The sequence below is a fragment of the Pseudochaenichthys georgianus genome, chromosome 5 (assembly GCF_902827115.2).
Source record: "Pseudochaenichthys georgianus chromosome 5, fPseGeo1.2, whole genome shotgun sequence".
Taxonomy (NCBI): domain Eukaryota; kingdom Metazoa; phylum Chordata; class Actinopteri; order Perciformes; family Channichthyidae; genus Pseudochaenichthys; species Pseudochaenichthys georgianus.
Genome location: NC_047507.1, coordinates 18,379,962 through 18,407,208, shown reverse-complemented (window position 1 = coordinate 18,407,208; position 27,247 = coordinate 18,379,962). Strand labels below are relative to the sequence as shown.

The following is a 27,247-nucleotide window of genomic DNA, read 5'->3' as shown; positions in this document are numbered from 1 at the left end:
TTTGTAATGGTCAATTCAAGTCTCATTTCTATATCCCCCAAACAAAAAGGTTGCCTCAAAGGGCAGCAGGAAAAGAAGGAGAGGATATGCTTTTCCTACAGAGGTTGATATGTGGTTTGAATTAAATCAACAAATCTAACATATTTAATATCAATGTCTGCTCTTTATATTCATCATAAATGAAAGGTCAATAGTGTACATACTCAAAAGAAATCAATATTTTTTTTTATTTAACCAGATAAAAAAGCTAACATCTCATTTGCAATGCTGACCTGGCCAAGAAGGCAGCAACGTTACACATAACACATAACACAAACATATACAATACAGAGAACATAACTAAAAAACAAAAGACGAAAAAGCAGTCACGACATTGTGCACATTAGGACAGTAAGAAAGGTACACTACTTATTACTGCAAGAGCAGCTGGTGGTAAGGACCTCAGACAACTTCAACTTAAAACATGCTATTGAGACAAGTGCGCTCAGTTTGAGGCGTGATTGAAGGTCATTCCAAGATCAAGGACCAGCCTCAGTCCGCACAGCAGGTACCTGGAACCGTATCCAGGCACTGGATGTGAGGTTGTAAGATAAGTTGCAGCGCGTGACCCCGCTCTAAGCCCTTATGGTTGGTTATAATCTTTTCTAAATCCTCTTGAGCGGCTACAACACCTGAGGTAATTCAAGGGACACCTACTCAACCAATAAGTAGTGTGACATTAGTCTTACAGTAATTGGCAAAAGTTTAAAGCAACAAAGCATTGTACTGAAATATGATGACAAATGGCAGCTAATTGCTGTTGAAATGGCAGTTTAAGAATATTATTCTCTTCTAAAGAGAAGAAGTAAACAAGGGAGGCTTATCTGCCGACAATAAAAAAAAAACTCCTTTAAAAACACATGATTAACACTATTTATCATCTGCTGTGGGAACCCTGCAGACCAAAAAACAACTCATGCATGCTACATTCAAGGGTGATGCTCTACCCATCCCCTGGAGGCCAATGCATTACACAAACCCTCACATCATATCTGCAGTGTGCTTTATGTGTCATGTAAGAATACATTTCCGAGGGGAAAATTGCACTAAAGGCTGCTCTAGTGGAATAAACTATACTGTATGGCAGTAAACGTGTCAAGAAAAGTGAGCAAATGCATAGTGTAATTTTAAGTCGTTCTTAATACCTTACAATTAATCAATCAACCAAACCAACCAACCAACCAACCAACCAACCAACCAACCAACCAACCAACCAACCAACCAACCACCCCAGCCAACCAACCAATCAACCTATACATTAATTAATTAATTAATCAATCAATACAATTTATTTTTATAGCACAACATCACATCATTTCTCTCAGGAAGCTTTACAGTGTGTACAGCATAAAACACCTCCTGAGACCCTCGCAGCCGACAGACAGACTCTCCCAACGACAGACAGATATGCAACAGATGTCTTTTGTATAGATACAACAAATACAAATAAAGCATACTACTGTCGGTTGTAAATAAAGGCATGCGCTGCTAGTGGGAAATACAGACATTACCAAGGATAAATGTTACACATCAGTCTATAACATGGTGCAGCTCAGAGGGGATAAATACAGCCTTCTTGAATACCAAAGCCCTCCATTTCCTGCTGATAACCTGACCCTAATTGTCATGCTGTGGGCTCAAACACTGTAATTTTCTTCCAGAGCTTTCTCTGGACACCTGCATGTGGTTAGTGTGTCTGTCAGAGGGCTGGCTGACACAAGCATTGTCTCTCTTTGTTCTAATTGTTCGCATTATAGCTGCATACAGAGGTTGGAAAAACAAATGTAATATTATAAGATGCATTCAATACTTTTCCTGGCTGGTGTTCAAGACACCAGTTTCTGCTGCATAAGGTAAGAAACATTATAAACGTCCATAACAGGCTTTATTGATGAGATCATTATATGTTCATATTAATAATCATCATTATATTATCTCCAATTACAACTCAATAAACTATGCCTAATATATTCATTACAATAAAACACACATATATAATTACTCTACACATTTTTGAACAGTAGGTTATGATATAGTATAGAGATGATCACTTTTGTCAATTAAAGTGATGATCAGTATAATGCAGAAACTGTGGGAATAAAGTATCAGTGCAACGTGATCACAATATTCAAAATCCAATCATGTAACTTAGTTTCTTTAGTTTGCAACATATTATTTGATAAGATTATTATTATTTGACACTAGAATAATAACATGTGAATTTAAATATATTTACACCGATATGCACACATTCTAATGTTAATCTTGACTGAAACATTATGTATTGATAATGCCACATTCCAACATGAAATATTCATAGCTATGACACTGGTACATTGGTTAAGTGTATTTCTGAGACAGGCATCTGCACGGGCTCTCCGTTTAAACACAGTCCAGAGCCAAATATTTTCAGAAAAGATATGAAGGACACGGTTGGAAAAAACAAAAAAGGTTTTGTCGATCACAGGTAAAAATCAGAAGATGTATAATAAATGAAGTGAGAATAGTTCAATATTAACACAATCTAAGTCTAAATCTAAACCAAACCAAATCGCTGAGCATTCATTTCTTTGCCATTTTATTTTAATGAATTTCTGAAGATTTTAAGTTAAAACAATTTAAATAAACTATTGTTACAAAAATTAAAATCAATCCAAAAGTGTTGTATATTCTAAAAGAACGGTTCATATGTAATTTTTGCGCGAATATCTAGTATAGCATGCAATCTGACAGCTGTGATAACAGACCAACTCATAGTGAGTAGGTCAAATAAGATTTTCTTCCCCCTGCTCCTTTCTATCATGGACAATACACTTCTCTAAGTTAATATGTTATGTGAAATATGTACCGTGGGTGAAATGAAAAAAAATGAATGAAAACATAAGCTCACATGTAAGGCCCTGCATTGAAAAACGTTTTAGTTTTTTTTTTATAAAAGCAAAGACTGTGGTTAGGGGTCAGAAATACTACAGTAGTATCTTTACAGAAACATAACTTTTCTGAGTCCGAAAACTATTAGCTTTTAAAATCATAAATATCTTCCATGTAGTTAACAGAGGTAGACATACCATTTTGCATATTTACCTACAGACATATTGCTACCACTGTACTCGGCATCACTCAAATAAACCCTTTATTTAACATAAGTAATAATCAGTATCACACCATACTTAAAGTAAATGCACAATCTAAATCCATCTAAAATGTTGCACTAGCAGGGCTAAATATTATAATATTGTATTTTATATACATATATATATATATATATGGTATTTCTTCACTGCAAGATGATCAGCAGTCTATTTACGGATGTGTGTTTATTCCCCAACCTGGGTTATGGCAAAACTGTGGGATTAAAATCAACCATTCTCCAAAGGGGACCAAACATATCCCATCATTCTATTATTATTATTATTATTATTATTATTATTATTATTATTATTATTATTATTATATTATTATTATTATTATTATTATTATTATTATTATTATTATTATTATTATTATTATTATTATTATTATCAATTTTTTTTAACTTGCATTGACTACTCAGTTTGACTGTCAAGTGATGCATTACAATTTCTAATTTCAAGGTACAATTTTGTATCATCCAGGAAATGCTCAACAATATACCATCTGTGTTTCCTTTTAACCTAGACGTTAAGATGCATTTCCCTCTCTGGTTCTCCATATGGGAGCAATTGTTCCAGCCCAAAATCACATCTCATTGACAATTATCATCGGCCCTTGAGAAGCTACTTTATTGTCCCTGTCATAAATGACTGGTTTCCAAGATATGGCGTGGCGTAAACTCAGGCTTACTTGTGACTCGTTGAAGCTAACTTGTCTGTTGACCTGCTGATTGAACTGCTTGTCTGGAGAGTTGGGGACCGTAACCCTCGTCCGGCTGCTCGAAGCTGCTCCCAATGTACAGACGCTGCCTCATTTCACTGTGGCGTTTCCCAGAAGCACTTCTGGTTGGATATCTCTGACCTGTCTTGTAACCAGCCTGTCTCTTTGAAGACAAACCAAATATTGCCAACCCAGAGGACAACATTTACGAAACCAAAAACCTGGAGGAAGAAGGGACAGAAGTGAGTTTCTTATTTGACCGTTTGGTATGTTTCAGTGCACAATTAGATGACTGAACACCCACCACAGATGTGTTAGGTCGTGACCAGAGAGGCTCCTGGGTGGCCGTGCATTTGTTTCTCATGCGCTCTGCAGGCTTGAGATGAGCAGAAGCACCTGTGTTGGGTTTGTGGCTGTCTTAATATCAGAAAGAGATTTGGCCCAACAGCAACTGCTCACGAGCCACGTGAAGGAGAGATGGATGTAACAACGAAATCCTGCTCAGGAGTGGAAAGAAAACATGAATTAATAGGATGGTAAATGTAATGTCTGTCATGTTATACAAACACAAACAATATCACCACTATAACTTATATCTAATTCAGGTATTATTACATGAATGTTTGTTAAAGATATCAGCTCACTGACCACAAGCGGGCCTCTGTTGTTCTTCAGGTAGTTGTTCTGGTAGAAGACGTAGACAATGGTTGCCAGTAGAGAGTACAGGAAAGCAAAAACACCCACAGTCACGAAGAACTGAGAGGCGGAGGAAAAGTCGCCATCCAGGAAAATAATCTCTTCCCTCTTTGCCTCACACAAGGGAGCCTTAAAATGCACATCTATTAATCTGCAAGACAGAAAGGAGGTTTACAGTTAATGATACAAACATGTGAGGAGATTCAGTCGGTGGGAAAGGCATCACTTTGGCCTTCACTGGCACTCTGAGAACTCTTTCTTTAGCAAATGTGTGGCTAGGAAAGGAAGGTTCAGGCTAAATATACACAAGTGAGAAACTATTTGATGTGGCATACAAAGGGACACAATATTCATGAAAAGGCTGCCTCGGAAAAAAGCAGTTATTTTCTATGTGACAAAAGGAAGTACACTATAGCAACATCCTAATGTAGTACAGTTTCCAAATTCACTTTCAAAATGGAGATATATTCACATGTTATGAAAAGCTTTGCGGACCATTCGAATAAATGTGTTTAAATATTTATTTTTGGAAACTGCTGCACAACAATTTCTCTTTGGATACATACAGTTTCTGTCTTATCTTAACACAAGATGTAAGTAACTAAGCAAAGATAGTACTGTACTCATATTAGCATCTTTCTAGTGGACAGGCAGAGTCCAAATGAAGTCTTATTCAGATGTGTGCCTACTGAAAACATGAAAACGTCCTTCATAAATAGCATAACATTTCAAAGACATTTCAAAAATTCTGTAGCAGTTTGAGTTACTGTTACATTATACATGACAGTGAACTAACACACAGACACCAGTGTCAAGTCAGCTGAGCTGTTAATGAGACGACTAATTAACAGTTCTGTTGGCCATCACTGAAGAAGCATGGAGTTAGGGGTCGGTCCACCACAAGGCATGAGAGTTCACATCCACAGACCCACCATCCAATCATCAAATGAAATGTTAATGGTGGCCAGTCGCTCTCAAGACATGCTGAAGTCGTTCAATTAACAAAATGGCTTCATGGTTTACTCAAAATAACAATGAGGATGACACATTCAACTATTTGTGGTGTTTATATTGCACCTAAGTGGCCATGAAACATGCAGATGTGCAGGAGTCAAAATGACAGAGGGACAAAGAAAGACACCATTGCAAAGCGGATCACAAAATCCCACCTGAGGTTAAGTCTTAGCTGAGAGTTATCTTTTAATGCTGCAGTGAAAAATGTTGGACCTAAATTGGGCCAGTTTCCTGTTTTTAAATTGGCCGAGCTTTAAGATGGGCGAGGTCCCCTCTGCCGAGCCTGACTACATAATGGATTGAAGCTGTGCAGCTTTTAAATCTTTTTTTTTCTGTCTGGATGACCGGTCCTCTGAAATACGCAGAGACGATTGTCTGGCCGTGTCCGGTAAGTCTGAATGCATCTATTTGAGCATCCAGTAAAATGAGCTTGTTAATTAGTCGGTTAATTCACAATTTGATTTGCAGCACAACATGTTAATAGATTAATTGTCAATATCAAATGATTGAACGAAATAGAAAAACCGGAAAGTACGACAAGAAATATGGGTCTTTGTGTATTGTAGATTAATCACCTAATTAGATGATAATACTTTTGGACAGGAACATAACCAACCACTTTACCTGAAAGGATATCCAAAATCAATGTTGATGCTGAGGTTACTCGGCCTCCTGCCTGCACAGTCCACTTTAACCTGGAGATGCCCATAGTATCCTCCACATGTTGCAAAAGCACAGATGGCAAAAATCTGGGAAAACAAAAGTGAAGCCATAAAATGTTTACCATGTGTTGATAATTATTCAGACATTTCATTAATCCAATATCAGATCTGAGTGTAGCACACTGCATAATGTATACACATCAATAAATTACTGATTATTAAGATTTATAATTGCTTTGAAAACAATACCTGCATAATTTAAAGGTCGGAAGACAACTCACAGAGCTGCTTACTGTGCGCTGGAGGGTGGCCCCAGCAGTACAGTACAGATTTTATTTTGATCTTTAGAGTTCATACACAGCATATTAAGATTGAGAAATGAACGTTGGATAAACTACTTTGAATAGATTTGTCTCTGTTTCTACGCGACACGTCACATCAACAAAAAGCACTGACCTGACAATATGACAGATTGTTCACCAATCAGCTAATCAATAAATCAAGATCACACTTGTCAATATCAGTCATATAATGTTTCAAGCAGTGAATTAAAGCAGATTTAACTTTAACCAAAAACTACAATATAGCAAGACAAGAGAGCTTAAACTTACCGGAGCAAATATAACCATACACATTGATAAATCACAGATCTCCAGTACGACGCCACACAGTGTCGATAGTTTTTGTCATCAGGGTTGAAACGCCACTGATGTAGAGAGGGGAAGAGAGAGTGACTCTTCCAGCGGAGAGGAGGGCTGACAGGAGGTATCTCCCCCAGGGAGGGGTCTGAGATGTTACTGTTCCTCTACAATTTGTTCACAAACACTGCAATAAACTATAAATACCTTTATTGAGTGCATTTGTGCGAATAGAGGGCTTGTGTTTTTTGTAAGACCATAAGGGCAATGCTCTCAAAAGATATCTTTCTAAATAAAGCATCATCAGACATTTCTCCTGCATCACTTTGTTCTTTCAATGAAAACCTAATAGGTGTATCTCCACATGTATTCATTTAGAAGTATTCAGGTACAAAGAAAAACAGTTACTCATGCTTGATAAATGATATTTAATGAAAACCATTAGATGATCAGAAAAATACACTATAGCTGAATCAGGCATGTTTGGTTTTGAAGTAACATGAGACAGCAAAGGTTTAAGCATGTTTAGTTTTTTCCTGTACTTGGACATTTGTTACATTCTCACAATGTATATCAGATGGGGAGCTTAAATTATTTTGATCATTGGCATTCTTATTTAAAAATAAGAGAACGCATAACTATCTGGTTAAAGAACCTGCTCTCATACATTCATACATACTACCTATTGTACCTCATACAATAGGTAGATATTAGCTGCGTCACTATAAAACAGAAAATAGACTGTGACTTATTTAAAGGTCCGATGAATAATCAGACTGCAGTGTGTTTCAAACTTGCTTGTGTTGGAATATAATAATAGGGAAACATATCTCTAATGTGTATGGGCATTGAGGTGAAACTAGAAACTGATCTGTTGACTTGACTATGTAATCTTTATTTGTCTATTTTTCAACCAACCATGAATGGGCTATTTTCATTGTAATAAAAAGGATTCTGCTGACCTCTTTTGGCGACACAACGTGTATTACAGGATACATTGAGAACTGCACATACGTAAGTGAGTGAAATGAATAATGTACTTCCAATGCAACCTGGATTTATATAATAGGATATATCAAGTGTTATCTCAAACTGGGCACTGCTGTTTAGTGATATACATTTTTCAGGGTGCTTTCTCAATTCAGTGGTAACATATAGTTTGAAGTCTCAGAAACTCCACATTTTAGATCCAATGCATTTCTTATTTACAAAACAACACTACCAAACACGTAGGCCATTTCAGAAACGAATTAATGCCCAGAACATGATTGCCAGAGAAGAAAATGAATAATCGAGGACTGAGGATAATCTACTTAATTCTTCAAGCTAAACTTTTCGTTTCTTGATTTTGGACTGGAATATTGTCCCCATTGTTTGGGAGAAGTCCCCCGATTTCCTCAGACTATTTTTAACTTCTGCAAACACTAAAACCCACAGTTTATCTTACCACACTATAGGAACACACATTACAATGATAGACATTGTTATAGAGAATTTATTTAAAAAAAAACGATTGCTTTAAAAGACCAAAAGTAAAGCACGTACTCAAAGACGTAACAGGGCTAATGATACCGGAAACTATACTTGTTAAAACATTCATAATAAAATAACAGGATAGAGGAGTAAGGAGTTAGGTGAACGAGAAAAGAAGGTCTAACTTCCCAACACTTTTTTAACAAGCATTATGCGTAAGACCGTTCGATTTCAACTACGATGGATTTGACATCGAAATAAGCTATTTTTTAAGTAAATGGGCCCACTGGAGTCTTGAAAGTAATACAACCACAGCGGTAGCACCAATGTAGGATTACAAACAAGATTGACAACAATGGAAAGTCATTAGCAGTATGCTTTGAGGTAATTTTGTTTGATAATGTGACTTTGATTAACTAATTCCCTCAGGCAGGGCTTTGTGATGTTTTTGGCAAAATGGACACAAGAAGTTTGGTAATAATGAATGACTTTCTGCTTTTTGGTTAATTGAGGTGAAGGGATTGAAAGGCAGCAAGATGCCAGACTTAACACAGGATGAAGTAATCCATTCTGAAAGGGATAAATACCCGGTGTTGGAGGGTAAAGGCAGAAAAGTATTTTAAAAACTCATTTCACAAGCTGGAGGCTGACAGGAACATCAACTGGGGTAAAAATAGGTTGATGCAGAGAAACAGATGAAAACCTAGCTGTCCAACTTGATCAGAGATAAACATTGTTTGATTTATCTAGTTCTCATCTGAAGGAAACAGGAGGACTACATTATAATTACAAAGTTATGTTATGTTATGTGTCATCCATCAAATCCAGTAGGGTTTGGATTTCAATCCCAAAAATAAACAAAATAAATGTAACATGTCTGAACTTTGCAAAGATTTTTTACACTTTACTATACTCTTGTGTCCTGTAGTATGAAGATGTTTTTGGTAAATGTTACATTTTGTGCACATGACTGTAGAGAGGCGCTGTTTCAAAATCTAATTTAAAGAGCTATATATACAGAGTAAAAACTACAAAGACAATCCTCCATTCAGTATCTTACCTTGTGAAAGCAACAGTTTAAGCATCAAAATATACTTACTAAAGAAAACATATGATGGAGAATGGCCCATTTCAGAATAATGTATGTTATATATTTGGGGCTGAAATGATTGATGTATTAATAAAGTTACAACTTTATAGCCTAAAGGTCAGTAACCATAACATCATAATTTTTAAAAAAAAAGCCTTATTTTACTCAGAAAACGTTGTACCTGACCTTTTATCTGAGTACATTTCACAGTACATTCAACAGTAAAGTACTTTTACCTTAACTTCCGTAACACTTCTTTAAAGTAATAGCAATTTTTTTCCCCCATCCCTGCCAAACAGATCATATTTGTATTTGTTCAAATGGTAAATCCAGTCAACACACACACCAGCTGAAACTAAGCGCTCTTTGACTATCTAGCCAGCAGAGGGCAATACATAGCTATACTGAGAGAATCTGTGAAGCTGCAGTGATGATCTCTTCTTACTTTCTCACTGCATTTGATCGTTGTCCTCCGTCAAAAACACAGCTGACGATTGTGTCGATATGTACAAAAGGTTACGAACATCTGCCTCTTTCACGGTTGTGTGCACAGATAGATATCCCCCTTGATGAGCGGATTGAGCCGGAGCTATAGGGTTTTGTGTCATGTTAAGTAGTGAGGCTCTAGCTTCTCGCTGCATTATTAATGAGTCTTTTTCTGGCATCATCTCCCCTCTCTGCGCTGAGAACTGTGTGAGGAGAAGGCGCGCATTCATCTGGTGATCTTTATGAGGCCTCCACACCTGGAACTCTGCTGTCCAACACCATGATATAGTGCTTCTTTTTTCTCTCAGGGAGGACTACATTTGGAGCCAATCTGCAACGATGTATCCCATTTCAAACCCACATTTAATTGAATATATATAAAAAACATGATTCTAATTTAGCCGGAAAATATCAAAAAAGGAACCTTAAACATAAAATGAACTCATGTGCATTTCTTGCTGTAAGGACATTGTGCAAGGAAAACAAATAGTGTTCAATACAGTTATAAAGACCAGGAGGATAAAACGATAAATGTAAGAAACTAAAACATATATATATTTTTTTATTTGTTCTAGACCTGCTTGGATGGCATTACAAATTCACTGCAAATGAATTACTCAGAGCGAACATGGAAATATCAGAATTCCCGTTCCTATTTTGCATTTGGGGAAACAAACTGAAAACATACGTAAAAGGCTTTATACCGATTGGTTGGGAATTGCTTCTCCTTACTCCTAAAGTCCAATCACTACCATCGATTGTTAAGTATTTAGCATTTCATTCCTGTGCAATCCATTTATAATCCAATATCACTTCAAAATTAAAAAATCTAATAAACATAAAACCCATCTGTTAACTCACACATATCTTAAAATGCCAGTTCCCCAGGATGTCCACACATTCTTGGTGAAAATGACAAGCTCCATCATACAGCATTTGCTGGCTGTGAAGCTCTCTGTGAGACGGTAAAGTAGCTGCATGCTGACACTGACCCTATTCCATCAATCTCACATTAAAACCGCTTCCAGCATTTCAATATTTCAAAAAGCTCCTCAGCTAACTCCAAAGAAGCTCTGAGACTCTGTGTATGTGTGAGCGCGAGTGTGTGCGTGTGTGTGTGTGTGTGTGTGTGTGTGTGTGTGTGTGTGTGTGTATATGTCAATGTATCGCTTACAAACCTTTTTTTAAACAGATATTCGGAGCTTAAGAGTGGTGACTATAGTTGTTTAATAGGAGAACAGATCTCAATGATACAAGTGTGGACTATATGAATTATTTGTACACATCCTCTCATACACTCTGACACTCTTTTAGAATACATGCCGTGTACATATAAAGTATAGGATGTTACGATGTATAAATGAAGAGAAGTGATGGAGGGAAGTTATTAATGTCATTGTGCTGTTATTCTGCCATGTGTCACTGTGTGCCTTACATATCCTGTTTGTGTCCAAAGACACACACATGACAGCGTGCAAAAGACACATGCAGTAACACACTCACAAATAAACACAAACCTTGTTGTTGTTTTCATTATGGTTTTTCATGTTAAGAGACAGAATGAATGTTAAAGAACAACTGTTCAGATCATAGAGAAGATGTGAGGATACAGTGAAGCTGGTTTCTTTAAAGCATGACTGTAATCAATAATTCATTTCTGAAGAAGGGTCAACAGAGGTTCAGATATGATTCATCTCATGGAGTTAGATTTGCATATACATGTATTCTTTCTCCAGGTTGAACCTATTCTTCTTTTTGGTTCATTTTTAGTAGACAGTCGTTGATATGTCTGAATGCACATGGAGTTGCTTTCGAGAGGTCATGTGACCAGATATCAAATTACCCTTTTATTAAAGGGACATCACCATATTTAATAACAGTTCATTTTAATGTTGTATTGAGAAAATAATGTCACCACAAAGTATCCTTTAAAGGCTGATCTGGAGACAACACTCATACTGTTTCACATAGATTGTTCCTATTTGTCATTTCATTGTATATATTCATATCTTTCACTCAAATCTGGTGAGCATTTTAGTGTCTTTCAGCTGAAATGGCCCCTAGCTGGCAAACAGTAATGGGGACTTTAGCAGCTGAAGAGCCACATATCTTCCCTCAGGAGTTGGTGAAGACCAAACAGACAGTGTGAAAAGAGTGAATATTGGGTTTATGTTGGTTTGGTGGACACAAACATGCCTCCAAATAAACGCTCATGGTGCTCCGTAGGTGCTGGCCTGGCTGTAAACAGAGAACTGCTTAGTCCACAACTTCTTCCTACTGCTCTTAAGGGGCAAATAATCTGTAATTGCAGGTTTTAGAACCCCTTTACTACGTTTAAATAAAAGCTATGTATTGACCTTAGAAACAGCAGTGGATCTTCTTACACAGTCTATTAAAAGCTGCCCTGGGGCATTTGAACATGTCACATGACCTCCATCTTAATCAGCATGTGGAGATGAGCGATACACAGCTGTTAACTGGACATGGTGGTGAGATTGTCTTCTTAACTTCCTGAACACTAGTCTGATGATGGACATTTAATACAGTGTAAATCCTCTCCTTAAAACACTAACAAACACAATTCCAACTGCAAAGTTAAATGTATATATTTTTCCACACTGGCCTTTTTTGTTGTACTACCTTGAAGGACATCAACATTTAATGTGTACACACTCTGGTTGGAGTAGAGGAGCGGAGCCGAGAACTTCAGTCAATTATTAATGTTTAAAAGGTTTGGAGAGTAACATTGCAGAGGTTAGTGCTAGACCCCTCCATGTGAGGTCGGCCCAGACCCTAGGGGTTTTAAATCTACACTTAAAACTCACTTCTTCTCTCTGGCCTTCTAGTCTGAGCGGAGCACGACTCCTGACATTTCCCTGTGTGTTATCTTTTATTTGTGCTGTTGTATTTGTTGTAATGTGTTTTTATTGTAAAGTATTTTTATGGTATGTACAACACTTTGGCTCGACCAAAAATCGTTTTAAAAATGTGCTATATAAATAAAACTTGATTTGATCTCAAGAGTGTGCAGTGCCACAAAACTGAGGGGTCTCACCCGTCAGGAGCTGGCAGTGGCCTGCTGGGAACCTAATGAGCTAAGTGCTATGGGGAACAAAGGCAAACCTCATGCTGAGAATCCACACAGGAAAACTGTGTGAGTAAAAACCAAAACAGGACTTTTAAATGCAGCGTCAGGGCAACAGGAGATACTCGAAAGCAAAACTGGAGATGGGAGTCCTTGAAAGCATAGTTACAGACAGGGAATTGTGGGTCAGACGCATAAAGAACATCTGGAATAGCAGCTAGTCATCCAACTGTCAGATTACATTTAATCTCGTAGTTGAAGATTATCCTGTGTGCATGCTGAGTTTACAGTACAAAGGCTGACATGGGTTTGCTAGGACTGTAAGTACCAGGGGAGGGTGGGGGAGGGGAACACAATGAGGGTCAGAGGAATGGCTAGATGGCTTTACCTCTAAAAAACAAATCAAAGGTAATATCATATGTGGGAGGAATATATATATATATATTGGTTGAACAGCTCCCAACTGTTGAACATATGCGACCCCCAGTGATGTACCTGAACGCGTTCAATGAACGATCGTTCATGAACGCGTTCATATTTTGGGCGAACGTGAACTGAACGTACTGTATTTCCGCTAGATGAACGTAATTGAGAACGCGTTCATTCTCAGCGCTGTATAACGGCGTTCAAACGTGCGTTCATTCTCAGCACTGTATTATAACGGCGTTCAAAAGTGTGCCAGATTTCATATGCCTTTCAGCCGAAAACCCAGTTAAAACACACCGTAAACAGGCTTCAAAATAATGCGGAAAACCACCCAATCTGGCAACAGCAAGCTGCCTGTGACGCGTACGCGCCTGTCACCCCTGGCTGTCGCACTAAAATATAAATATACTAAATATATCAGACTCCTCACAACAAACAATGTGGAACCGCGGAACCGGCGAGCATTGAATGAATGAATGAATGAATGAATGAATGAATGAATTAGTATGGACGAAGCCGAGAGCAGCTGCAGCAGCACTCGCTCAGAGTGAGACTCTACGGCAGGGGTGGGGAACCTCCGGCCTCCGGCCGTATACGGCCCGCGAGACAATTTGGTACGGCCCTCGAGGTAATTTATAAACACACGCAAAAAATAAAAAAATGAAAGAAATCTAGACCGCAAAAAAATTAAACAAGCGAGTACCTGTTTTTCCTGGCCAAGGTCAGGGTCCTTGAACACAACACGAGCCTAACGTGTCATCACGTGGTATATGTCTCGACTGACGGGTGCAGTTCTGACGGAGAGCACCAGAACGCCACTCCAGCACTTCAGAAATTGCAGTACCGATAAGTCCGTACACATGCCACAGTTTCTGCGTGTCTGTGTCTTTAGTTGTAAGCCCAGTGGCGATCTGCTCATCTGTCATACTATAATAACTGTGTTGTTGTCATTAGCATCTGGTTAGCTAGCTATGCTAACGAATATAAGAAGCTTTGTCTACAACCAGTGAGGTAAAGGCACATCTTTATATGATCATTATAGTTATAAAAAAAATAAGAGAATAAAGTAAACAGGTATAAAATACTATAAGACAGTTATTAATAAAGAAGAATACAGTTTGAAAGGGTAGTGATTTGTCAAATATCCATAAATTAAAAGAAAATCTGCTTACAGTTGTGTTTGGGTGTTGAGAGATGTGTCCATAGATCTCCTAATGTTGCTCTCAAAGTGCAACACATCTTGCCAGGGGAGCATGCCCCCCGGACCCCCCTAGAGGAGGTTAGGTCCCCCCCACTTAAACCATGTTCACATGGATAGGAAACTAAATACATTTGCACACATCTTGTGTCCATAAATTATCTTTCTGTTTAGGTGGTCACGCCACACCCTGCACGTGCATGCATACGCGAGTCATGGTGAGATATCTGGATTAGGAGGTTGCTTTTTCTTTGCACAGAATGAAATGAATGAGCTGTGATTTTAGTTTTTTTAAGCAGAGGTCAATAACTTGTACGGCCCTCTGAGGATATTGTAAAAATTGAAATGGCCCATTAACATCGTACAGGAGACAAATAATAGCTCGCAGCAACGTATTGAAAAAAGAACTATGAACTATAAATTAGTTCATTTTTGAAACCATGAACTTTAGTTCAAAATGTTGAATTATGAACTATGAACTGAACTAGTTCATTTTAAAATATGTGAACTGTGAACTGAACTAGTTCATGTAGAAAGTGAACTTTCCCAACACTGGCGACCCCTAACAAAGAGTTATAAGCAGATATTGCTTTAATTTTAAAAGTTGATAAACCAACAAGGTAGAAAAGGAAAGGAGATAGAGTAGAGGTAAATCCAGTCAGAGCAGCTCCAAAAGCTCTCACTTAAAAAATCTAATCAGCAGGCGGAGATAATCATCAACAGATTAACTCCAGTGTGTGGCTTTAGACCTTTTTTATAATGTGTCATTATTATGAAAATGTGGTTTTCAAGGTGAAACTGTTAGGGGATCGCTTAGATCAGGGGTGGGGAACCTTTTCCCTCTCAAGGGCCATTTACATGTTTCCAACATCCTCCGAGGGCCGTACAAATGATTGACCTCTGCTTAAAAATACTAAAATCACAGCCCATTCATTTCGCCTTTCTTTCATGCTGTGCAAAGAAAAAGCAACCTCTGAATCCAGATATCTTACCATGACTCGCGCATGCATGCACGTGCACGGTGGCATGAACACCAAAACAGAAAGATATTGGACACAACATGTGTGCAAATGTATTTAGTTTTCTATCCATGTGAACATGATTTAAGTGTGTGTGGGGGGGGGGGGCTAACCTCCTCTAGGGGGGTCTGAAAAGATTTTTTTTTTAAATGTTGAAGTTAAAAGCAACAATCTGGTGCACTTTGAGAGCAACATTAGGAGATCTAGGATACCTCTCAACACCCATATAAAACGGAACTGTAAGCAGATTTTATTTTTCTTTATGGATATTTTACAAATCACTCCCCTTTTAAACTGTATTATTGTTTATTAATAACAACAGGTATTTTATACCTGTTTATTTTATTCTCTTATTTTTTTATAACTATAATGATCATATAAAGATGTGCCTTTACCTCATGGTTGTAGAAAAAGCTTCTTATATTCGTTAGCATAGCTAGCTAACCAGATGCTAATAACAACAAAGTTATTGACTGTATGATCAGTATGACAGATGAGCAGATCACTACTGGGCTTTCAACTAAAGACACAGCCACGCAGAAACTGCGGCATGTCTACAGCTCCTTATGGGTACTACTGCAGTTTTTGGAAGTGCCGGAGCGACGTTCCGGTGCTCTCCGTCATAACTGCACCCCAGACGAGACATATACCACGTGATGACACGTTAGGCTCGTGTTGTGTTCAAGGACCCTGACCTTGGCCAGGAAAAACAGGCACTCGCTTGTTTAATTTGTTTGCTGTCTAGATTTCTTTAATTTTTTTCTTTTTTGCGTGTGTTTATATATTACCTCGAGGGCCGTACCAAATGGTCTCGCGGGCCGAATACGGCCCGGGGGCCGGAGGTTTCCCACCTCTGGCTTAGATGATCATTTCCCTATACAAATAATAACAGTATGGCTATTTGTTTAGTGGAAACATCTGTCACTACGACAGATGTTTCTACTAAACAAATACTGTTATTATTTTCACCGTCTCTCATAATTCATAAGCAAACTGTGATTTGTGTTGGTTTAATTATGGGAATATGGCCCCTGGTTAGGTGTCAGATAGTTGACGTGACCCACAGTAACTGCTGTGCTAATGTGTCATATTATTTTTCTTTAAAAAAAGAGCTGTTGTCTTTGAATTAAAATGTCAAAATAGTCTGAGCATTTTCTCTTTCATGCTGACGAATGCTATTTCTATCTGCCACCTCGGTGCTTTGGAAAGTGATGTCAACGCATACAAAAACCATGCCAGGTTATTTACATATTAAGGGCCTAGGTAAAAATACTGGTCATCAAAGTGTTTCCTGTTCTTTAAAGAAATTGAAAAGAGTGAAACCAGTTGCCAGTATCCACAAAATGAGTATTGCAAACCATGTGTGAATGTAGTCAGTTTGCCCCTGTATTATTGTAGTGTTGGAAGGCCATGAATGGTCACGTGATGACTTGATTACACACTGCGTCAAATCACACTTTGTTATCATAAAGTATTGCAAAACTGTCGTATAGTTTCATAGTGTATCTTTACTTATAATATAAGTAAGTAAAGTATTTAGTAAATATTAACACTGTAAATTGAATATCTGTATTTGGTCAGAAACTATGAGATTAAGTTGAACACCTGATTTATCTTCCTTCAACCATACATCTCTGAACGCATGTGACTGCAGCGTAATTCAAGAAATGCCTACGCATACTGCAACAATCCATTTCTCCATCAGAAGCCAACAGACATAGAGCATGGAGGTTCAGCCTTCATGGCTACCCCACCCTTCACCAGCACACGGCATGGGACGGCTGAGGAGGAGACACGTTTTACACCAACTGCTCTGCACATACACTGAATAATGTTCCCCATTTCAGTGACAATATCAGAGAAATCCTGTGGCAGCCATTTTAGGTGTAGCACTGCAGAGCGTTGGATGGGATTAAGGACGAGTCGCGCATCCTTCACTCTCTGTTCTTATTATTCTGAGTTCAGAACCACGGACAGCTCCCGCGCCTGCGTCCCCGCCTGGCAGGCAGGGAGAGGCCATCGCCCCGCTTTCACCGAGAAAAAAAGAAAAGCCGCTCTCCTTTCCCTCAGCTGTACAATACACGCTCCCTGCCCCTCCCCTCCGCCCCCTTCTCACCTCCCCCTCTCACATCCGCAGCAGTGACTGGCCAATAAAATATAGAAAATACGTAAGCATCGACGAGTGCTCGGCGCAGGCGGAGAAAGCTGAGTGTGGAGCAGAGTCGACCTCCTCCTGCTCCACTCGTACTGCTGACATCCCTCAGCGCGCGAGTACAATCCGGGCCTATCCCTGTCTTGACTCCGGGCATATTCTTCATGAAATATCAGAACGGATAAGACAACCGCACATACATCATCTGAAGGATATCGAAACACCTTATTTAGTAGGTTAGGATATCTGTAGGGACGCATCACCTCTAGAGCAAGATGTTAGATCCGTCGTCTAGCGAGGAGGAATCTGATGGGATAGTGGAGGAGGAAAGCAAAGAGGCGATGGCACCCCAGGCCGGATCCCGCATCTCTCCAAGCAGGACAAGCGAGAGCGCTGGCGGGCTGGCTCCCAGCAGCAGCCGCAACAGCAGCAGTGCCCGTCCGACCAGCCCGAGCCCGTCCGCCGCCAGCGAGGAGAAAGAGGACCTGGAGAAGATGCATAGGGAAGAGGAAGACCGCAAAAAGAAGCTGCAGTTGTATGTTTTTGTGATGCGATGCGTCGCTTACCCCTTCAATGCAAAACAGCCCACAGATATGGCAAGGCGACAGCAGAAGGTAAGGGCCCTCGGTGCAAAGGCATAATTTATAACCACATGCTGAAGAAATGCCTGCTTTCACATCGCAGATGTTGTCATTGATGACCTACATAAGGTAGAGAACGGAGGAGTTTCTGGCCACTAGGCCTATCCGGTAGCGCACGGATGAAGCACAGTCCCAGTGAAGCCACTGTTTGTTATTTTGATGCAAAATCTTGAAATCCTCGGAGCATAACAAGAGCACAAGCGCTCCGAGCTCCGGATAGTGAAAGGACACATGGTACTGCAGAGCTGCAGACTGAGTTCCTCCTTACACAAGCTCATAAGTGAGATCAGTCTCAGAGCCCATTCATTGAAAGGGCGTTCAAGAGATGGCTATTCAAAACGTGATTGACCTTGTTATACTAAATCTCACTGGAATCCTTATTTCCTTTACAGATGTATGTATCTCTATGTCCTGCCTTCCTGGCGGATGCCCAATTTCACCCCGTTTGCGCCATACTTATCCCGTCAATTTGGCCTCCCAAGGTGACTTTTAGGCACAGACCTCTTGAGGGGGTTTGCCTATAAGCATTTCTCCTCTCAAGATGAGCGGCTCCTCTTGATGGGTTGAAGTTAATTAATTTCATTATACAAAATTAAGGTCCATGCATTTATTAAAAAATAAATAAAACAATTCTACAGGAGGTCCAGTCCATGACATTTATAATGGTTACTGTAAGGGACCAGGCCCACATCCTGGTTTCACATGGCTGCTGTGAGGCTCCATTCATGTTGGAGTGCAGTGTTGGGTCATGGTGTCCTTACTGTCAAAGTCACCATGCACGGGCTCTACTGTACTAAAGGAAGGTTGAACTGATTGTTAATCAGGACAATGGCCCCCGTTTATTGTCCTTGATTTTTGCATTTATCTGTCACACCAGAAATAGGCCACCTGCTGTTTGTACTCCAAGGCTCTACTTTCAATTTAATTTAATGTAAAAATGCAATTATGAATGCAGGTGATCAACACATTTGTGGTGCATTGTGAAAACACTGACAATCACATGGCTCTACACCACTAGTATCAGTTTCTTGCAGCTCTCCTCACCGGGCAGAAGGAGCATTCAGTGTGAAGAGGATTCCTTCAGCTCAGTTAATCTATGGCTGATCATGCATCACTCTACAACTAAACTCTGTAAACAGTATTATGGAAATTAAGCTTCTGTCTGTTGTTTTGGTTTAACCTGCAACAATTCCTCTTCTTTGGGACACAGTTTAAGCCATATGGTCTGAATGATTTTCTGCTGACTCATGCACAAGTGCATGTGGGAGGCATAAACCAGAATGTCTCCATCTATTTGTTTGTTTGGAGTCCCGCTCAGCATAGGTTACTGATAGTCTAATGCATGCTTATGCACTTTCATATCTGGGAGCTTAGGCGGCCACACTCCTTTCGCAGTGGGTGAATGAATATCAAACAAACAATCCAATGCTTGCTGTCAGAGCAGGACATCAAAGTTTGTCTGTCTGCCTGCAGTGTGTAGATGTTGATCTGGTCCAAATTTGCTTTGGTTTAAAACAATCACCTCAGAAGAACTATAGACCTTATGCAGAATGAAATGACTCATATAGTCTTTTCTTTAACACATTGAATTGGTTTGATGTGAATGACTCTGAAAGGCGAAACTTAATTATGCAGAAACATTAGATAAGACAGAGCGAGTCTGAAAGTTATGTGGATATACGCTGTCATGGCTTTGTTTATTAGTCATTTCTTTATCATTTAAATATAGTTCTGCGCTTATGAAGACCATAGTTCTCACGAAATACACTACCAAAGAAAGAAGATACAACAATATTTTCTTCACAGATTTTATTACCATGAACTCTCTTGAATGTGGGTTAACAATAGTTTATTACAGAAAATCTTTAAGGCAAACAATCTAATAATGTAGCCACATACAATTTAAGGCTGTTATAGATTAGTCACAGAAATGTGATGAAACAATTCTCTAATGAAAAGACTTAAAGGCCTCAGCGAAACATGTGGAGCAGCTCCGTGATAATCCGTTATTAGAAGCTCTGGCACACAAACAGTGATGGGCTATCACAGAGAAACAGGCCAGGTTGCAGAGGCTGCAAGCTCCACTGCTTCTTAAAATGCATTGCTCTAACCTTCTGAAAGGGTAACAGAGTAGTTATTTTGAGCGGCGAGGGAAACATTTTCTCTCTCGGCCTGAAAGATATCTTAAGGCAACATTGTGAAGGCTGTTGTCTTATTGTCGGGTGAATGTATCAGCATTGGCTTTCGACACACGTGTAGAAACACTGACACTGTTGCCTCCTCCTTGTATGTATATTATTGATGTTATTGTGGATATATATTTTATTGGTGGAATTCATGAAATGATAGCTTAATTGTTATTTGTCCTTGGGCACAATCGTTCTTTATTTGTATGCAATACGATGCTCGGCCTGGAGGAATAACAACATAAAGAATCATTAAGAAGGCAAGGGCATGATCTGTGATATGACAAAGCACGCGTGTGATTAAAGGGTTCCGTTATAGGGCATTTATTAATTTAACAATATTTTGTTACATTTTTTTATCGATGTAATGACCATCTGCATGCGTATTGTTTTCGATCACTTGGTCGGTGTGTCGGTGTCATAGGTCATATAGAAAAGCATCCCATCAAGTTGTAGAAGAGCACCATGAAAACAAAGTTTAACGAGCGGCAGTTGGAAAATGATACCAAAGTTAATTTAGATGGTGGTCAATAAAAACTATTCAGTCGAGAAGAAAAACACATAGTTCATACTCAAAACTATAAGTTTAGAACTTGATGTGGGACTTTTCAGTCTTGACTTGATACAAAGACTTACATGGACTTACAACATAATGAATTGTGCAACCTCTGACTTAAGTATAGCCTTACAAAGTAGCTTAAGTGGCTTTAGACTATCATTCTTTTTCGGTTATAAGTACAGATGAACACAATACTGAAAAAGCTCTGATGTTTCTGTTTAATGCAGACTTCTATCATAAAGGATATTCGACATTAGTAATACAACTACTGCATAGGAAATCTGACAAATCAAACCTATGCCTCTGTAGATCACAATCAATGTGTATCTTAGATTGGAAAAATCTCCTGGACTCAAGATTTTTCAATTAGAAAGTGTGATGCCCAGACGCTTATCTGACCCAATCAACTCACCTGCCAGCAGGACTTTAATAGAGTGCCTCTTGGCTCAGCAGTTTACTATACAGTATGTCTGTTGATACTACAGAGAGAGGCGAGCTATGAATTGTGCAGCAGGCTCTGTGATATGAAAGTGAAATAGACTGAGATGCAAATCAGTGATACTTGGATTATGTTTTTTACTTTGGTGTTGGAGGTTCTGAGCCATTGTGGATTGGTTAGACACCTTTACACCATGCCTTCCACATGTGGTTGGACTTACTGAGGACACTCAGTATAAGAAACACACCATACCAATACAGCTCCTATAAGAGTTGAGTAGGTTAGAACCACTAACAAAGTCTTCAAGGAGAAATGGTGGTAGGAGAAGGATATAAGTATACATTGTAAATATACATCTAGATATAATTACAAGTGTATGTTTAAGTTATCATAAGTCCTGAAAGCTTTCTGTGCGTTATTTAAGACCAGGAAAGGAGATACACTAACAAATATATTTCCATAGCCTATCACAATGTGGCATAATAATCATATGGACATAGTTATTACATTTTTCCTGACCTTTCTACAAATGGACGAACATGGTGATGCAATATATGAAATTAAGATATGAGGAGGAAACTGGAAGAAACTGAGAGGTGGATTTATCTGACATCATTAGAAGAGGCATGGTTGGAATTAGAAAAAAGATATAACATGAACAAGAATTCGCTCAAAGGGGGGGAACAAACTGTAAGGTTTTTCACCAGCGGTTATCATTTAAGTGCACTGAATGGTTTTTTAAATGATATTGTGTATACAGTAGACGGCATGTCTTACAGTAGGTCGCATCACTGTCTTCCTACAAAGCCAGAGATCATTTCATGCAAGGTTATACGTGAACAACGGACATACAAATACTGATAGCTCAAGTGAAAGAGCCTGAGCTCATTATGCTCACGAAACATAGAGTCGTGTTGACAAAAAGAGTGCGGCAGTAAATGGGGGGCTCAAGTATGCCATTGAAATCATTTGCATCATTATATAAGATCTCAAAATCGTGTTCTGCCTGAAAAACAGCACCATCTTTTCACCATTAAAAGAAGCTCTGCAGCGAGGGTCAAAGTCAAGCTTTGAGTGAACATGTCAATCATAAAGCTGCTGATAACCTACGTTAGCCTTCCTGTTAAGTAGCTGCGGTTTGAATGTGTTCATGCAACACTATAAAGTAACTAATATGTCCATCCACGCTGATATGAAAGCAGATTCAAAAAGGGTGACAGCTGAAAAGCAGCAGGCGAAATACCCCCTCACCTACAGTGTGTGCAGCCACGTGTAACAAATCACAGCGTCTCAAATGAAACAGTCCCTCTCCCTGCATAACCAGGAGGGGAGGCTACGATCTTATCTGCTCAAATACTGACGTCTTTTCCCAACGGTGTGTCTACTTTGAAGGCAGCACTGTCAGCATCAAACCGACTCATCTTTGCCTTGTGCCTCAAATAATCCGCGCGTGTGACCTGATGTTTGTACACAGAGCAATCATGTACCGACAAAATAGCTGCAAAAAAATGCAAATGTTACGCCACAGAAGGTTTGCACACAGCCCTCATGTGAGGCATTACTCCTCCTAGGAGGCGAACATGTATCCGTCCTCTGGCTTATCTAGATTCTCTTTTTTTTTTTAGAATATAGTGTACTTTTAGAATGTAATCATAATCTATTTGCCCTATTGACAATGTTTATCTTTGCTCAACCTTACCCTTAAGGTGGTACCTCACACAGACCATGTTTTTTTTAGGAAAAGACCCTGGAAATGTTCGAGAGTTGTTCATATGTCCTCGTGTTGTATGCATGGGTTGAGACAAATTAATCTACTGGGCTCCTGTCAATCTTTCATCGTTGCTAGATAATCCCTGCACATTAATCCCACCCAGGCGAAAAGTCGGAAAATGAAAGCTGGTTTTAAAAATGGACAGTGGACATCAGCAGCCCTGGTTGCCAATGCAACGAGAGAAACATTGATATTTAAGAGATTTTTATTTTTTTTCCCCTCCCAAACCCCATCCCCTCAGGAAGCCTTTGCCTCCTGTCAGGTCATCATTGTAAATAAGAATTTGTGCTTAATTGATTTTCCTGGATAAATAAAGGTTCTACTACTACTGCTACTACATAATTTGTATCAATGTATTATTTGTACACAGAGTATGTGCACAAACAACATACATATCTATCTTCCAAAGCCTCAAGGCCTTACACTACCTACGACTAAATTCATCATCTTGATAATTCTCATCTTTAATTCAAAGTTATTAACAAAACAAAACATTCATCATAGTCTTTCAATTCCATTTTTTGTCACAATGAGTGTCAAATTAAAGTACTCATTCACATCGGCACCTTTACGAGCGTCAAAGCGATCCTTAAATACGAGTTTGATCCAAATGAAATCAGCTAGTCTTCATGTTGCTGTTTTCTCAAACTGTTTTAATCACATACCTTTTCCTTTCTGTGAATCTTTCTTCCCCGTAATTACAACGATACTAAGTCATAATGATGAAGGATGCAAGTTATAGTCACTGCACATAAAAACTTGTGTGAAATTCTTTTGATGGACGCAATGAGCGGCAGTGCATCATCACACTGTGGGACGGGCAGGTGGCTGTTGGTGGTCGGATGTGTTTGTGCAACTGTTACATGTTGGACCGTATTAAGCGTTGTTTCATAGGGAGATTACTTTGACTGGAATACGATGAAGAGCAGCGAGATGGAGCGAGAGATTAGAGAAGGCTTTCCACATTAAAGTAAGGAGATGGAGTTAAGAGCTGCAGCATCATTACTGCAGTCCTCTCTGTCCCTCTTCTGACTCTCATGGATGCATAACATACACAAGCAGCAGCCGAGAGCAGCCATTATGCTGCATGGCAGGTAGACGCGCACACTAGGTTTATTTCCTGTGTTTTTATGGGTGTCATATTTTCTTGCCTCAATATCTTTCATTTCCCTTTTGAATATTATTCTATAAAGCATTGCTTCAACAGCTATCACAAATTTAAAATGACAGAAGCATTATCTATACACCAATAAAAGACAACATTATTAATCACATTAGATTGTGTCAACAAAGGCAAACTAAATGTATCAACCTCATTAGAAACCTTTCCTTTCTGTCGACAAGCTTTAAAAGTGTTACTGACCTCTCAGGTAAAGACCGTGGTTGGGAAGAATGTGATCGATGTAATACGTATGATGTATTTGTACTACATCTTGAAGCGTTTGCCACTGAAGAATACCATCTATGCAAACCTTACCGAGCATCTCATAAGAACAACAGATTGGCACAAAGGAAACGGTGTCGGAGATAAAAGTGTAAGAGCGAGGGAGATTTACTATACAGAGACGAGAGGGGAAAAGACAGTAAGTGATTTGTGATGGGAGGATGGAAGGAAAGGATTTATGTCTTAGGTTTGATGAGAGTATCACACCAGCATAAGAGATACCAACCCACGGTTAGCTTTGTGTATTCTACAACATGATATAGTGTTGTCACACCGTAATATCGCATTCTGAGATAACAGCAAAAATAAATAACTAAAACTGAATCAAAGAAATCCTCTTATTATAAGACATACATTTTTATCAGATTATAAAAGAGCTATTCAGAAGCGTGGCCTTATAGCCGTTTGAACGTTTTAACCTCCAGACAGTAAAGGGCTTCTCTGTGCTAATACATGATAGCATTTCAAACATAATATGTATGTTTGTCGATTTTGAGAGATAAATAAATAATATTTCATTATGTTACTGCTTTGTACCAGATCTGCAATTAACACTTCTTTTATAATTGTTTCATGTTTTGATCATTTTTCTGTCAATTAATGATATATTTTAAGACAACTCAGCAAATAGTGAAATGCCTATCACAAGCTGTGAGGGAAAAGCTGAAGTGGTGTTAATCCAGCAGAACAACATGCTCTGCTGGATTCTGTATGAGCACAAATAGCATTTAGGGTAACACTATATAAAATAGGTCCTTGTCAAGTGTAATCGTAAACATCGATTCGTCTATTTATAAATCACAGAGTCAATATAATCAAAATCAGGCGGAACAAATAACTCCTACCTCAGTTCTTCAGGAAGTGACCCATATGACGCCTGTAATGCAATGGGATGAAAAGACCATTTATTTGACTGTTTGGACCAAAATTAAAGCACATTGTCTTATTGATTCTATCCCCTCTATATGGACGTTAAGGCGTCCATACCATTTATGTTAGATTAGGCTAAGGGCTTATCTTCTGCTCCTTCACTGAACGAACATAATAAGGAACCAGCGGCGCTGTGCGGCTGCTGCCAGTGATGGTGTTGGTGGTGTGATACTCGATGACTGACTGTTACAAGAAGGGGCTTATAGCGGGTTGGGAACACTGTGTTCTCCTGTGTATATCAGCAGTGCTGCAGCTGAATGTGACAACAGTGTGGAGACTGGTAAAACAGAGCCAGAGCTCCCTGTTCCGTCCCTGTTTGCCGTGTGTCAAGCTCTGTCTGCAGAGCATACACCTGGCTGTTGACTAACCCAGCGGAGTGGTATTTACTCACAATGCTGCGTGTGTGTGTGCCTTAACAACACATCTACGAGAGCACGTCTGGTTGGAGATAATAGTGTGTGCATCTGTCTTTGTATAATTGTAGTTTGTGACCACAGTCACACAATGCTGGTGTTCTTAGTTTGATGTGGCCGGTTGCTGGTAGATTCCATGCAGCTGTCATGCAGTGCTCGCTCCCGTACTCATGTTTGCTGTTTACTCAGATGTGGGCTGGGGGTGTCATCTGCAACATGACGGAAATATTCTTTGTCTGGCAAGAGGATTCAGTATGCCCCGTTTGCTAAAAACCAACAGCGTTATTGGTTGGCAGCTCTTCCCTGAGCAAACAGATATCAACTCAATGAAAACATCTAGTTTGCATGACATCCTTTAATCATCCGTTTGCTGTTTTGATCTATGAAAGGGAAGTTATTCCTCATTTCTAGGTAGGCTTTTACATTTTGATGTTTCAAGTCTATTTAATATGAAAATGCATGTTTAGCTTGAGCTTGTTGCCCTTTTCCTTAACATGACATGTCATTTGTTAGACACTTTTATCCAAAGCGACTTGCATACATTCAGTACTGTAGACAATCCCGACAGGAGCCATTTGGAGTGAAGGGTCTTGCCCAGGGACACAACGACATGCTGACTGCAGTGGGACTCAAACTTTCTACCCCCTGATTCGAAGTCCAGCACACTATCCACTGAGCCACAGCCGCCCCTTAACATTGATATGCATCTTTTAGGAGTTATTTTTATAAACCAAACTTGGATGATTTTGTAATACCTTTTATGACTCAATTACTGCTGTAGCGGGCCACCCTCTGAAAACTGCCCGGCTACTATATTCTGCAGCTTTTCATTTTGGAAACCACCTTCATTTAACGTAATGTAACTTCTAAAGACGCTAAAGAGTGAGTCAGCTTTATGATGCTGAACGAGCTACAGCATATACTGTGTACTGCATTCAATTAGCTAATTACTTCACTTATCACAGTACTGCAAGGGCAGCGGATACAGTATGTTGTAAACCTTCCAAGACAGGTTAAATGAAAAACTCAAAGAA

The 27,247-nt window shown here is 39.2% G+C and overlaps 1 protein-coding gene and 1 pseudogene across 7 annotated transcripts in view; one reads left to right on the top strand and one right to left on the bottom strand.

Moving 5' to 3' along the window:
• Window positions 1–3,756: 3,756 nt before the first annotated feature.
• On the bottom strand, window positions 3,757–6,988 carry LOC117446663 (synaptoporin-like; annotated as a pseudogene).
• A 10,901-nt stretch (window positions 6,989–17,889) lies between these two features.
• The window catches only part of cadpsb (Ca2+-dependent activator protein for secretion b), a 59,944-nt gene continuing 50,586 nt past the window's right edge, over window positions 17,890–27,247 (top strand). For all 7 annotated transcript variants that reach the window (XM_034082799.2, XM_071203123.1, XM_071203122.1 and 4 more), the window contains exon 1: window positions 17,890–18,444. In XM_034082799.2, the coding sequence (XP_033938690.1) occupies window positions 18,106–18,444 (339 nt within the window). In that variant the 5' untranslated portion in view covers window positions 17,890–18,105. The remainder of the gene's footprint in view (window positions 18,445–27,247) is intronic.